This window comes from Triticum aestivum, chromosome 6B, assembly GCF_018294505.1.
Source record: "Triticum aestivum cultivar Chinese Spring chromosome 6B, IWGSC CS RefSeq v2.1, whole genome shotgun sequence".
NCBI lineage: Eukaryota > Viridiplantae > Streptophyta > Magnoliopsida > Poales > Poaceae > Triticum > Triticum aestivum.
The window spans coordinates 29,116,117-29,131,712 of NC_057810.1; the positions used below are offsets into that span (position 1 = coordinate 29,116,117).

Sequence of the window (15,596 nt, forward strand, 5' to 3'; positions counted from 1 at the left end):
AGTAGGGTATTACCTCCATAGAGAGGGCCCGAACCTGGGTAAACATTGTGTCCCCCGCCTCCTGTTACCATTAGCCTTAGACGCACAGTTCGGGACCCCCTACCCGAGATCTGCCGGTTTTGACACCGACACCGCCCCCTCCAGGCATGGCAGTAGGTGACACGTGTCGCCTGCCGCCACGGCTGAGGGGGTCCTTTTTGTCAAATTGATCAACGTGTAGTCCTTTTTGACAATAGCGTTGGCAGGTGGTCCTTTTGGACAAAAAGTCCTGGTTGTTCCGACATTTACGGAGGAAGCCCCCATTAAATCACTAGAAAATATAAAAACTTTTTTGCAAGATCTGTTGCAATTATTTCATGAGATTTGGTTGTATGCAATATTAGTTTTTCGATTAATAATATGCATTTTGAAAATAAAATACATATAAGTTATTGATTGTGGTTTAGAACCTATACTATTATTAAAGGGGAGTTTGTCGTCGTGACGGTCACGCACCGTTACGGTACATCTCCCATCCGCGGTTGATGGGAACTATTTAACATGTACATGCAATGCACGACTAACCATATAATTTATAAATTGTTTATTATATTGAATTTTAGAAAAAAATAAGTATTTGAAACTGCAAAAATATTGGAACACACACACAATGTACACATTTTACTTGAAATCCTTTGAAGGATTGTAAACAAATTCTTAAAATATCCTAAAAGGAAACATGGACTGTCTGGCATGTGTGGAAAATCAAATAAATAAGTTAAGGACATAAAAAACATTGCAATTGGTTTTTCTAAAACAACATCATCGAAAGAGCATACCGACCGCGGCCGAAAATTAGTAGTACTCCCTCAGATTTATATCATTTGTCGATGTATCTAGACGTATTTTAATGCTAAATACATCCGTTTAAACGATGTGTAATATGGATAGGATCATAGGAGGGAGTATTGTTTTTTACATTTATAATGTACAGGAGGGCCCCTGTATTTTGGCTCAATTGTGTAGGAGCCCCTACACATCGAGGACAAATATGCATGAGCCCTCGTGGTCTGCAGACTCTTACCACAAGATTCCTGGTTGTTCTCAAATTTATGGAGGAAGCCCCCATTTAAATCACTAGGGAGGTGCTTGACTAAATAAATCGGTTTTTGTTTAAGCACTAGTGCTTATTTATAGAGGATACATGCTTAATTAAGCATTCTTTTTATAGAGATAATGACTGAAGCTTAAGAAAAAATATATTTTACTAAGCACACCTCCCGAAGCACTTTGCATTGTACAAGGCATCAGTGTTCTATGCGACCGATGCTACTATTGCAGCCAGCGATGTTGTGAGCCGGCCGACAGCTGTTGCTCCGTGGAGTTGCATGACGACACTAACCTATGTGTATTCCCATGTGCATGTTGACACCTGAGCGTCCCTTTTTTTCTCGGTGGTCAAAAATATATTGGTGAAACGCTATTATCTTGTGCCGTCCATTGTTGCTTCAAGATTCACATTATATTTTCTGTGTGTGTGTGTGGCAAATTTTGTCTGGTTTCATAACTACATTAGTTCTTAGCCTTGTTTCTGCGTTTCAAAATGTTTTTCTGTGTGTTATTGTGTACTGGTTTATTCGGTTTGAAACAAGTACATTCATTTATTTCGAGGAAACACATCATGACAACTTCATTGAAAGAAACAAGCACCTGATGAAACCTTATGATGCACCTTCTTTGAAGCAACCGTATATTTCATTAATTAGACAAACTGTTCACCATACGAGACACAAATGCTTGTCAAGCAACTTTGCACAAAGAATTCCACAAGATGTGAAACTACTATTCCACCCTTGCAGAAACTCGTGCCTCGCCGAAACATAGTCCACAAACATCCTCCGCCGCCACCATGGCAACACCGGAAAAAGATGAGAACAGACGCCATACCAAGATCTAAGAGAGCACCATCGCACACAAATATGCTTTTTGAGCCGTTGAAGTGGGTCGCCGCAAGCGACGACCGAGTCTGTGGCACGTAGGCCGGGGATCATCCCCATGGTCACTAGATCTCGACGCCGTCAACTTCATCCGTTGTAGTCGAAGAAGAGGAACGCCGCCGCTTCCATCATCCACACACCCAACTGCAAGACAGTAAACACAACTACAACAGCCGACACAACGGTCACCCACGAGAGCGCCATCGGCCGACCACCAGACACGAGCCACGCCGGATCCAGAGATCGGCGAGACGACCGGGCCAACTGCCCCCCGACGACACCAGTTGCAGCGACGACGAGATGGAGGAAGAGCAGAGGCAACTTATTTCGACGCGGCCCCACCTCCTCCATGAAAACAACACCTCAAGGAAACACTAGGCCAACCCTAACTACAGACCTTGCCGAAGCAACAAAACATTAGGTGACATTGACAGATGTTTTGTCTTTACTTTGTTAAGAAGGTTTGATCTAGATTTTTGGAAACCCCCCTTTGATATAACCCTGAACTCTTCAATCCCTTGGAGTGTAAAAAAAAAACTCTTGAATTCCTTTGCGTAGGTCAGGCGTCTATCTCTTTGCTGTTCGCCACAAAATTAAACTTGCAGGTTGAGATTCTCGATCACAATTCCGCAGCAGGCCAGGTTCATCCGATCTAGCCGGACATGGCACCGACGCCATCAAGCATCCCGCTGGCCAAAAGGCGTCGCCGTCGCCGCCGGGCGAAGCGCTCCCGCGTCGTTGCCTCCATCGCCCACTCTGACTGGTAAGATCGCGATCGCCCGCCTCCGTTGCTCATCTGTACCTCTATTGTGCCTAACTCTGACGTATGTGCCCTCCGCAGGAGGGACTGGGCGAGCCTGTCGTTCGGGCCGGCCGTGTTGATCGCCGAGCGCGTGCTCTCCGCCAACCTCGCCGACTACGTGCGCCTCCGTGCGGTGTGCAGCACGTGGCGCCGGTGCACTGAGGACCCGCGCGCCGACGCGCGCGGCGGCGCCCTAGACAGAAGGTTCCACCCTCGACAATGGATAATGCTCGATGACAGCGTCGGCCGCGTCCGCCCCCGCCACAGCCGCTTTCTGAACGTCTCCACTGGGGAGTGCGTCCGGATGGAGCTCCCGGAGCTGACTGGCCGTGTCGTCCTCGCACCCACGCCCGAGGGCCTCCTCCTCCTGCTGAACGACGATGAGACCCACGCCGTCTGCCTGCTGAACCCGCTTACCGGCTCCCGCACCGACCTCCCGCCGGCGACCGCGCTACTCTCCGGTTACAAGCCGGACCGTTTCTTCCAAAGATCAACTGGCAACGAGGAGGCGCTCGAGGTGTACGGCGTAGGGATCGCGCACGACTCGACTGTTGTGGTCAACTTCGGGGAGCACCGCCAGCTGGCCGTCGCGAGGCCCGGCAACGACCACTGGACGAGGCTGCGCTGCGAAGAAGACCGGATCCGCGGCCCGATCCTGTCGTTCGCAGGCCGCGTGTACTGCATCGTGTGTGAGACCGTCATGGTGGTGGAGACCTCGCCGGATGAGCATCCGCCGCGACTGGCCAAGGTCGCCATGATCGGGGACCCGATCGGAAGATCGTCGCGGCCCCTTCATAATGTGTTGGACACCTTGCACCTGGTAGACAATGGCGGCGAGCTGATGGTGGTGCACCGAATACCCCGCATAGCCTTCATCAGCTTCGATATCTATACCATATGCGAAAAGTCGTACCGGGTTGATTTGGAGGCGGGGACGACAACAATCGTCAATGGCAACTTTGGCGGGCGCAAGCTGTTCATCGGCATGCGCCGGACGCTGTCCGTGCCGGCGGGGTTGTCGCCGTTCATCACCGCCGAGTCCGACTGTGTCCGGATGGACCGAGGCAAAGAGCGTGTGCAGCCACATAGTATTGTTGAGTGCATTTGCAGGTACCTCGGCGGCCACAAAAGACGCTGATTCTCCTACTCATTGTATTTCAAAATTTTAATTTTCAATACGGTACTATTCAATCTGTACAAAGGCCCTATTGCTAAGTATGTCATCCATAACAAGCCAACATAATTTGATGACGATCACTTCTCTCTTTTTTTGTTCATGATGATCTTCTGTACTTAATGGTTTCCTTCATTTGCTTACTAGCTAGCGTGTCGAGTCATCTCTATACGTATAATACATTGTGTCGACCAAGCACGGAGATAAAAGAGGACACTTCTCTCTATTAGCTAGCTAACATAATATATGAAACCCCTGAATTAACCCTACAGAATCCCCAAAAACGCCCCCCCTCCTTCAAAAAAACACCCCCAGCCCCTGAACTGCTGCCGCATGGATGCCTTTTAGTCTCAGTTGGTGCTATCAACCGGGACAAAAGGCCCACCTGCCTGGGCAAGCAGCAGCGGCCACGTGGAGCCCCATCTGTCCCAGTTCGTATAAAAACTGGGACTAAAGGTACTGGGCTTTAGTACCGACCCTTTAGTCCCGGTTCGGGAACCGGGACAAATGGGCCTTACGAACCGGGACAAATGGGCCTTTTTCCACTAGTGGTAGGTTGAATGGCGATTTTTTGGGATGGATAGGAACAAACGAGACAAATTGTCACCGCATACTCTATTTAATTGTTAGGAAAGTACAGATTGTTGCGTTAGGAAAGTTGAGATTTGAAATTAATTACCAAAAAACTGGATTTTATTGTTTGGTAACATGCTATTGGTTCCTGCCGGTTTGTAACGTGGCTAGTTAGGAAAGGTGAAAAGATTAGGAAAGTTTTTATTGCTAACGTGCTATCGGTTCCTGCCCGTTTATAACGTGTCTAGTTAGGAAACTTTGAAAAAGTTAGGAAACTTTTTATTGCAAGGATAAAAAATCAACGTGAGGACATATGGTGGTGGGATGTGAGACCAAGATAAATCGGACGAAAATAAACCAAACGAAATATTACCAAACGAAAATAACCGTGGTACTATTCAACCAACTAAGACCTTTTTTTTAGGATAACTCTCGCCGCTTTATTCATCTAATGAAAGTTTGGGATCTCCTCGGAGACCACATCTAACACAAAGTCTGGTGGCACCATAAGCCAAATCTTACAGAGTTCATCTCCTACTCCTACCTTAGCTAGCTTATGAGCAGCGGAGTTTGCCAATCGTCTTACCCACGAAACCTTCCTTTCGCTGAATCCATGCATCATCTGCTTGATCTCCTCAACACATGGACCTGAGACCGAGAGGTTCTTGTTCGGGTCTGCAAGCATGCTTGCCACCCCCAGGCTGTCCGTCTCGAGGTGTAATCGCTGAACATTAATCTCATGTGCTAGTTGGACCGCCCTTCTGCAGGCCATGAGCTCCGCCATCTCGGCATCCACGCGACCGTCAATGAAAGTGCACGCCGCCGCACGGAAGTCACCTTGGTCACCTCTGATGATGACCCCGCCACCGCCCTTTCCTCCAAGTCTAGATACTGCGCCATCAGCATTAGCTTTTAGCCAACCTGGCTCCGGGGCCGCCCATCGCTGCACCTCCCTCGTAGTCACCGTGGTTGGCTTCTGCTTGTGAGTGGCTGTCCACTCCGCCATGTAGGATGCAGTCGACACCGCAATGTCATGTGCTGCAGCGATCCTCTTCCCATCCTTTGCATCATTCCGTGCTAGCCACAGCCCATAAGTGGCATGTACCATGGCTGCTCGTTCATCATCCGAGGCTGCCACAAACCAACCTAGTAGCCAAGATGCAAGAGCACTAGAAGAGCTAACAGAACACGGCGGGATCGCCACCGCAGCTCCTCTCTCCGTCCGCAGGATTTTCCAGAACAGTTGAGAGTGTGAACACGCCTAGAAGCGATGATAGAGCGTTTCTTCTCGTCCACATGCCGCACAGAAGACACCGTCCTTTATTCTCCTTCGGTATAGCTCAGCACCCACCGCTAGTCCGTTCCGCATGATTCGCCACATATGAATTTTTGCCTTATTTGGCGCATTTGTACTCCATAATGCCATCCATCCCTGGCGATGCTTAACTGAGGACGAGGGGCCCGGCCGTCCGGTTGCCCCCTTGCTAAGCCTCATCCTCAAGTGGTAAGCGGATCTCACCGAAAACTGTCCTGACTTCGTATAGTTCCAGGCTTGGTAGTCATCCATCCCTGGTCCACCCACCTTGATTTGCTTGATATCCTCAATATCACTTTGGGTAAACATACTCTGTAGCTTCATGTTGTCCCACTGCCTACCGCATGGGGCTAGCAAATCAGCGACCCGAGTGATCCCATGCCTGTATGTCTGACCCAATGGTCTCATACTTCCTTCCCTAGGAATCCAATTAGCATGGTGGATATTGATTTTTTGTCCATCCCCTATGCGCCATATGGTGCCTTCCCGCAGCAAGTCACGCCCATGTAGTATGCTCCTAAATGTGTAGGAAGCCCCGGACGGACACGACGCATACATGATGCTTGAATCTTCATAATATCGAGCTCTGAGCACCCTCGCACATAAAGAAGTCGGAACCTGCAAGAGCCTCCATGCTTGTTTAGCTAGCAAGGCTTGATTAAAAGCCTCCGGATCTCTGAACCCGAGGCCCCCATCCCGCTTTGCCATACACATCTTATCCCATGCTATCCAGTGCACTTTCTTTCACCATTTGCTGCACCCCACCGGAATTTTGAGGAGATCGAAGTCAGTTTCCGGCACATCTTCTTTGTGAGATGAAAACAGCTCATGGTGTAAGTTGGAGTGGCCTGTAGCACAGATTTTACAAGAACCTCTCTCACCGCCTTTGACAAACCCTGTCCTTTCCATCCTGAGACCTTGCCCTTAGAGGATTCGGTAAGATGCTTGAAGGTCCCCTCCTTGGAGCGCCCCACCACTGTTGGGAGCCCTAGGTACCTCTCACCAAGAGCCTCAGTCTCAATGCCAATCACTTGCCTAAACACCTCCTTTCTTCCTTCTGGACACCCCTTCCCAAAAAATATTGAAGACTTCTGAAGATTCACCTTTTGGCCAGATGCCGCTTCATATTTCCCCAAGATTTCCTTTAGAGCAAGCAGGCTGTCCTGGGACCCTTCCAGAAAGACTATACTATCATCTGCAAAGAGAAGGTGTGTGACATGGGGGCCAGTGCTCCCAAAATGAACACCCTTGATTCTGTTGTCCTCTTGAGCCTGTCTCAATAACGCAGAAAACCCCTCCACGCAAAATAAGAATAAATATGGCGAAATAGGGTCACCCTGCCGAAGGCCTCTTGACGGCACAAAACTCCTAGAGAAACCACCATTAAGCTTTACAGAGAAACTCACTGATGTTACACATCTCATTACCATAGCAATCCAGTCCGACGCGAAACCAAACCGAGCAAGCATTTGCTCGAGGAAAATCCATTCCACCCTATCATACGCTTTCATCATGTCCAGTTTGACCGCACAGAAAGGCTTTTTCCTCTTCCTATGGCATATTGCATGAACGCATTCATAAGCCACAATGACATTATCCGTGATGAGACGCCCCGGTACAAATGCGCTCTGCTCTTCTGAGATCAGTATGGGAAGAATTCCTTTCAGTCTATTTGCCAACACCTTAGAGGCTATTTTATACAGGACATTACAAAGGCTAATTGGCCTGAACTGTGCAAGTAACTCCAGTGAGTTTACTTTGGGGATCATCACAATCACTGTGGCATTAAAATTATCCGGTGCAACCACGCCTCCAAGAAAATCCCTCACTGCACTGCATACATCTTCTTTAACCAACGACCAGTGTCGTTGATAAAACATAGCCGGCAGTCCGTCCGGGCCAGGGGCCTTTGTAGGTCCCATTTGGAAAAGTGCGACCTCTATCTCCTCGTCCGAGATGGCCAAAGTGAGGCGCGCATTCATCCTCTCCGTTACAGAAGGGGCAATGCAATCCAGGAGTAACCGAGTATTAGTCGACCCTTCTGACATGAATAGCCATTCATAAAAAGACGCCGCCATGTCTCGCATTCCATCATCTGTGCTGCACTTAGTTCCATCCTCCCTGAGCAGCGACTTTATTGTATTTTTCCTTTTCCTGTGTGAGCAACGATTTTGGAAGTACTTCGTGTTTTGATCGCCGGCTAAGAGCCAGTCAACCCGGGAACGTTGTCTGTACATGATCTCCTCCCGTTCATATATCTCTCGCAGCTGTTCTTCAAGGTCACGTATTTCCGGCGTGTGTCCAGAACCCATAGCTCGATTCTTTGCATCCTGTAGCTGCAGTTTTAGCTTGCTAATCTGCCTTCTAATTGAGCCAAACTCTGCACGACCCCACCTCTGCATGTCCGCCGTAACACGGCTCAACGTATCCCATACAGCCGACAAGCTTTGCCCGCCAGTGCGTGCAGCCTGCCATGGCTTCTCCACCATCCCTTCATACGCAGCATGCTTAGTCCACGCCTCTTCCCATCGAAAGGGCCTGGGAGCCGAACGGTCGCTGCATGGAGCCGTCTCCATGACCCGTACAAGCAGCGCCAGGTGGTCAGATTCCTCCGTAATAATGTGTTCAACGCTCGTACTGGGAAACAAAGCAGCGAACTCATCATTGCATGTACCTCTGTCTAACCTAACCTGAATATTATCATCCGCATCTCGTTTGTTGTCCCATGTATAGGGGTAGCCCGAAAATCCTAAGTCTGCAAGACCACATGCGTCCAAACAATCGCGAAAATCCTCCATTTGGTTAAAACTCCTCGGGTTTCCTCCCAACTGTTCTGCACGGAACATAGCTTCATTAAAGTCGCCCGCACACAACCACGGCAAATTATCCTGAGCTCTAAGGTATCTTAGAGCATCCCATGATTTTTTCCTCAGCTCAGTTCGGGGCTCCCCATAGAAACCAGTGAATCTACAGGTTTTGCCGTCCACAACCAATTCAACATCAATGAAGTACTGGCTTCACGGTCTACAAGTGACTTGTATGCTTTCCCGCCACCATAACGCTAGCCCTCCACTCCTTCCATTGCAGTCAACAGCCACTCCACTCCTAAATCCCAATCTCCACTTAAGTTTCTCCATAGCCCTCGCTGTTTTTTTTGTTTCACATAAGAATACCACCGCTGGATTGTAGGACCTAATCAGGTCACGAAGTTCGCCCACTATCGAGTCCAACCCCAACCCTCGACAGTTCCAGGCCAAGACATTCATTGATCCCGGCGGCCCTGGCCAGCAGGGTCCGCCGATGTATCCTTCTGCTCAGAGATACGGTCAAACACAGTAGACGTCTTCTGCCTAGTGTCGCGAATGAACGTATCATGACCCACCTGGTTGTCTGGATCTCCCTTTGCCACCCAATATTGCTTCGGCCTCCTTTTCCGATCTCCTCCTGTGTTCTGATAAGCGGTACTCGCAGAGTGATATTCATCGTGTCCTGGTCTTGGCTTCCTCACGTAATACCCCCTCTTCCTTTCCTTCCCAACCTCTCTGTGTTTGCTCATGCTACCCATGCCTTCATATTCCTTTGAGCCATACTGTTTGTAGTTTGCTCTCAGCTCAGCTTGCTTCTTCAATTGCCGCTGCCTCAACTCATGCCTCAAATCACTTTCCCTTTTTTGGTCCAGCTCCTCCCTGAGGTCCTTGCCCCTAAAGCCAGCCGGCCCGTGCCTCTGCTTGTTCGGGCTAGTCACCTCCCCACGCTCATCGCCGCCCTCCCCGCCAGTGCGGGAGCCCGCCGAGGTATTGGTCTCCCTGAATAAATTGCGCTTGGTCAGGAGATCTCTTACAGTACCCTCTCTTTTCCTTTCCATGTCGACTCCACCTGATCTAGAGCTGCCCTGACTGTTTGTGCCACTAACTGCGCCCCTGACAAAGCCATCTTTCTTTGAGTTGGAACGCCCTGGAGAGGCTCGAAGCCACTCACCCCACTGCTGGTCAGAGTCGACGGGGGGCACACATCCCTCTACAGTATGCACTAATCTTCCACACTCAAAACAAAAGTGCGGAATTTTCTCATAAGCAAAGTCGAACCATGTCTGCTCTAGATCCTCTTCTGACTTCTTAAGATAGAACCCCCTCACTAAGGGTTCATAAACAGATAGCTTAACTTTGAATCACAGTTGCGATCCTCTTGCGAATCCATCTTTTTCTACATCCACCCGAACCACTTCGCCTAACCAGTTCCCTAGCGCTTCTCCAAACGCCTTAGTCATCTTATTCAGTGGAAGATCTGCAACACGAACCCAAGTCTCCACTGTGTCAAACACCATCTCCGATGGCCTCGTACCTCCATCATAATCCTTCAGCACCAGTACGCTAAAATCAAACTGCCACGGGCCATTATTAAGAGCATGTTTCCAATCTCCTTCACTTCCAAAGCGCACCAGGAACATGTTCCTTCCAATCTCCTTAAACTGGGCCTCTCTGTGAAGACCCCAAGCCCTCGGCATCGCCTTCTCCAGCGCCTTGAAATTCATCAACCGTGGAGAGAGCGCTTTCCCAATCGCTGACCACTTTGCAGCCCTAGGTTGCTCCTGAGATGATTCCTTGAAGATGAATCCAGAAGCCTCCTTCTCAGTTAACACTAGTCCGCCCATCCGCGCCGTCAGCCCCGCCGCCTCCGCCGACACCTTGCCATCTGCAGGAGACTGCGACGAGTCCCTACGCTGTGAGCCCTGTGGCGTTTTCGTCGAAGAGCCCGCCCTTGCCGCTGGTGCCGCCATTCTTGGCGTGGCCGCCGTCCTTGGGGCTGCAGACGACTTCGGCGTCGCAGCACCTCCGCTCCTCCCCTTCTCCGCCATGGCGTCACCACAGGGAGAGAAATCCAACCGATCCGCCCGCGAGAGAGCGCCGTCGCCCGCTCACGCGCTACCGGAGCCCCGCACACCACCGCTGGAAAACCCTAACCCTAGCTTCTGGGACAGTCGCCTCGCGATCGCCCGCAGTCGCCCGCAGTCGCCTTTCCGTGTTTTCCTCACGAGGTGGACCCGCCGTCCAACTGAGACATTAAGAGTAGAGATTTGGCACTGCCAATATTTGGCAAGCCAACATTTGGCAAAATCAAAAGTTGCACTTTTTGTGAGATTGACAACGAGAATTGACAAGCAACCAATCTCTAGCCAATATTTGGCAGTTGCCAAATTTTGGCGTGCCAACTTTTGGCATCAAACCTATTATGCTAGATATGACGAGATGATTTTCGTACCGAGAGGTGGGTTTCGTGGGAAAGCTTCAGGTCCTCCCCCGTGCGGCCTAGGGTTTCAGCCCACGCAGATATAAAGCATACGTTACAATCGGCCTTCTCTGTTCCCCACACATCGTAGCCAGCAGCCGCCACGACGATGAGCCTTGGCGGCGATCCGTTCGCCTCCTTGACGGACCAGCTCGTCAGCTACGTGCTGTCCTTCCTGCCCTCGCGCGAGGCCGTGCAGACGTCCTGCCTTTCCCGCCGCTGGCGCCACCTCTGGAGATCCACCCCCGCCGTCCGCGTCTGCGGCAGCGACGAGCCCTTCCTTCTCCTCGTGAAGAACCTCCTCATCCACCGTAACAACGCGTCGGCCCCTCCGCTGCGCTTGTTCGAGATCGACGCCGATCTCAAGCAACGCGTCGTCTGCTCTTTCTGCCGCAGGAAGGACCGCCACTCCAAGCCCGACCGCAATTCCCGGCCCTGGGAGGTCCATCCCGACGTCGATTTCTGGGTGAGCCAGGCCTTGTCGCGGTGCCGCGCCCGCTCGCTCACGGCGTGCTTCAGCAGGCAGGAGGGCGTGCCGTGGAAGCCCCGGTGCCCTCTCCCCTTCGCCTCCGTGCACTTGACCAAGATCCACCTCGACACCGTCTGCCTTGTCAATGGCCAACTGGACTTCTCCTGCTGCCCGGCGCTGCTCCGCCTCACCCTCGTGGGATGCTGGCTCCATGGTGACGCGCTGGTTTCGCCCTCGCTGGAGCGTCTTGCCATTGTTGAGTGCCGTCGCACGGATGAAGAATCCGACGACACGTTGCATGTGAGCTTGTCCACGCCAAAACTCCGTTTCCTGGAGATATCTCATAACTACTGCAAGGAGCAGTTTCTCAAGATGATGTCTTGGTTGACGGAGGATAGCGTCTCATATACAGACGTTGACACAATGCTTAATGGACGATGATGCTTCAGAAGATTGTTTCCTTATGATTATGTAATAATGAACACTTGTTTCAGGAGACCAAGTTCTTTTATCCGTTCCATCCTGCTGGGCTACAAGCGTTAGTATGGCAACTCCAACGCATGCCGTTCCATTTAGTCCGCACGTGTCCATTTAAATCGAAGCGCAGCAAAACACGCGGACCCAAACTCAAACCATGTCCGCTCTCTGTCCGTCTAAACGCATTTTCAGTCTAACGAAACGGACCCATGTGCGGCCTCCCAACCATCATTGACTGGAAGCGTCCAAAGTCCACATCCTTTTAAATTACAAGCGCCCTTTTTAAATGGACTTTGGCCGGCTGTTTGATATGCATGTTTAATTATGCATAATTATTTTAAGCTATTTAAGTATTTTCTATAAATGACCGCGCGGACTTAAGCGCCGGCCGTGTTGGGCGCACTGACACCCCAAAGACTGGACACATGTGTTCGCTTGGCCAACCCAAACAAAGAAAAAATGGGCAAAAGCCGCACCCGATTGCGTCGATCGGTTGAAGTTGCCTTTAGAGAAACTTCAACTCGCGGACCCAAATTATCCGCTCGTGTCCGTCTGAGTCGAAAAGGACAGAAAAGTCGGCCCAATGCGGCAACCCAAACGGACATGCGTCCGCTTTTTGTCTGCCGCGCGACCCAATTTGGGCCTCGTTTGCGTCGGAGTGGACACGAAGCGGACGCGCGTGACGCCCGCCTACTCCTGCCTTGGCCTGTCAGTCGGTGACACATTGGCCATTCCATCTTCCTCCCATCGACAGCTAGCACACTCGCAATTCTGGGTTTTCTTAAGGGAGGTGAGTTACCTGAGGGTTTTAATGATACCTCGATCACACTTATACCAAAGCGAGAGGAACGTAAGAGGGGAGACGGAACCTTACGTTTTCTTTTAGATAGTAGAGAAAACTCTTCAATTCATCATCGTGACATCGTCTATCCCTCTGCTGTCGCCACAAAACTTGCAGGTTGAGATTCTCGATCACAATTCTGCAGCAGGCCAGGTTCACCAATCTATCTGGACATGGCACCGACGTCATCTAGCAGCCCGCCGATCAAAAGGCGCCGACGCCGGGCGAAGCGCGCCCGCATCGTTGCCTCCACCGCCCACTCTGACTGGTAAGATCGCGATCCGCCTCCAGTTGCTCATCTATAGACCTTGTGCCTAACTCAGACGTGCCCTCGGCAGGAGGGACTGGGCGAGCCTATCGTGCGGGCCAGCCGTTCTGATCGCCGAGCGCGCTCTCTCCACTGATCTCGCCCACTACGTGCGCCTCTGTGCGGTGTGCAGCGCGTGGCGGCGGTGCACCGAGGATCCCCATGCCAACGCGCGCGGCGGTGCCCTGGACAGCAGATTCCACCCTCGAGGATGGATCATGCTCGAAGACAGCGTGCCCTCTCCACAACCGCTTCCTGAACGTCTCCACCGGGGAGTGCGTCCGGACGGAGCTCCTGGAGCTGCATGGCCGCATCGTGCTCGCGCCCACGCCCGAGGGCCTCCTCCTCCTGCTGAACGACGACGAGACCCACACCGTCTGCCTGCTGAACCCGCTCACCGGCGCTCGCACGGACCTCCCGCCGGCGACCGAGCTGCTCTCCGGCTACAAGCCGGACAGTTTCTTCGCGAGGTCACCTAGCGAGGCGGAGGCGCTCTCTGTACGGTGTGGGGATTGCAGACGACTTGACTGTCGTGGTCAACTTCGGCGAGCACCGGCAGCTAGCTGTCGCGAGGCCCAGCGACGAGCACTGGGCGACGCTGCGCTGCAAAAAAGACCGGTTCCACGGACCGATCCTGTCGTCCGCAGGCCGCGTGTACTGCTTTTTACATCAGGCCATCATGGTGGTGGAGACCTCGCCGGATGAGCATCCGCCACGACTGGCCAAGGTCGCCATGATCGGGGAGCCGATCGGAAGATCGCCGCCTCCCCTTCATAATGTGTTGTACACCTTGCACGGAGCTGATGGTGGTGCACCGAATACCCCGCCTAGCCTTTATCAGGTTGGATCTCTACACCATAAGCGAAAAGGCGTACCGGGTTGATCTGCAGGCAGGGACGACGACAATCGTCACTGGCAACTTTGGCGGGCGCAAGCTGTTCATCGGCATGCGGCGCACGCTGTCCGTGCCGGCAGGGTTGTCCCCGTTCATCACCGCCGAGTCTGACTGTGTCCGGATTGACCCAGGCAAAGAGCGTGTGCAGCCACATACAGTAGTATTGTTGAGTGCATTTGCAGGTACCTCGGCGGCCACAAAAAACGCTGATTCTCCTACTCATTGGATTTCAAATTTTTAATTTTCAATAGGATACGACTCAAGCACTACAAAGGCCCTATTGCTAAGTATGTCATCCGTATAACAAGCCAACAGAATTTGATGCAGGACCGCCTATACGCGGAAGTCGTCTCAAAATTTATTTTGGGTGAATCGATTTCTCGGCCATTGGATTAATTTTCAACGTCCGTCCTCCTTTCTTCTTCCTTTCTCCCCCTCCAGCCATCCCCTTCTTACAAAATCGAGAGCAACTCCAACAACTCCCTTAAAAAACCTCAGGTTTTATGCTCTGACTGTAAAATTTAGGAAAAAAATTCGAGAGCAACTTTTGTCAGTTTATGTAAACAAAACTGCTCTGCATACAATTCATTTTCCTCGTACGCTGGTACGACTAGACTGCAAATGCCATGGCCCACAAACTGAATCACCAAGGATTTGTCTCTAATCGTACGTGTTGGACGGGGAATCCATCGTACGTATAGCAAGGTTCTTATGTAAACTTCAACCCTAAAATTTATTTATTTATATTTTTTATTAAACAATCCTAACTAACGGCCTAGGGCCCGCAAGTTAGTGACACGTGTGATGGTGCCTGATGAGATGCGGAGAGGGGCGGCAGCCTGGCATGGCGGTGCGGCGAGGGGTGGCCCGATATCGGTGTGGTGACCAGCAAGGGGCGGCGCAGCACGGTGTAACCGTGCGGCTGTACGGCGTTGTGGCACTGTGAAGCTTTGGAGCAACGGGGTGGCGACATGCAGGGTGAAGTTTTAGGTGGTTTCCGTGCCGCCAAAAGTTTAGGGGAAGGACATATTCCCGTAAACTAGAGGAAACTTGGGGCAAAGTTTACATGATCCTCTAAATTTATTCCGATGATCCTCTAAATTTATTCCGGGTTTACAGGATTTGTTGGAGACGGGTTTTTGCCCGAACATTTCCTAAACCGCAGTTTGTTTTTGCCCAAACGTTTCCTAAATCATAACTTTTTTATAGACATAGGATCTGGTGGAAGTCGCGCTTACCGAAATTGTAGAAGACACTATGCTGTGATTTGCCTCTTGCAACGTCGCCAGTGCTTTTCAGGCACACATCACCGGGTTGCAACGTCGGGAGAGGCACTGGAGCTCGCCAGGATGCATCGTGCAGCGACACGATGTTGTGCGGCGCTGTGACATAGTGACCACAACATATTAGATGTTGTGATGGGCGCTGCAACACAATGACCGCAAAAATCGTCCATGTTGTGATGGGTAAAATTACCCAGG

At 51.2% G+C, this 15,596-nt stretch overlaps 1 protein-coding gene across 1 annotated transcript; it reads left to right on the forward strand.

Moving 5' to 3' along the window:
* The first annotated feature begins 2,512 nt into the window (after positions 1-2,512).
* On the forward strand, positions 2,513-4,055 carry LOC123133256 (uncharacterized). Its single transcript, XM_044552768.1, has 2 exons — positions 2,513-2,739; positions 2,818-4,055. Exons 1-2 carry the CDS (start codon positions 2,639-2,641, stop codon positions 3,914-3,916), a joined length of 1,200 nt encoding a protein of 399 aa, XP_044408703.1. The 5' UTR covers positions 2,513-2,638; the 3' UTR covers positions 3,917-4,055.
* Positions 4,056-15,596: the final 11,541 nt, after the last annotated feature.

Excerpts from the sequence above, each read along its gene's own strand:
- LOC123133256 (XM_044552768.1), top strand. The coding sequence starts at position 2,639 with ATGGCACCGACGCCATCAAGCATCCCGCTGGCCAAAAGGCGTCGCCGT. Across the intron at positions 2,740-2,817 it reads TCCATCGCCCACTCTGACTG|GAGGGACTGGGCGAGCCTGT; the intron begins GTAAGATCGCGA and ends TGCCCTCCGCAG.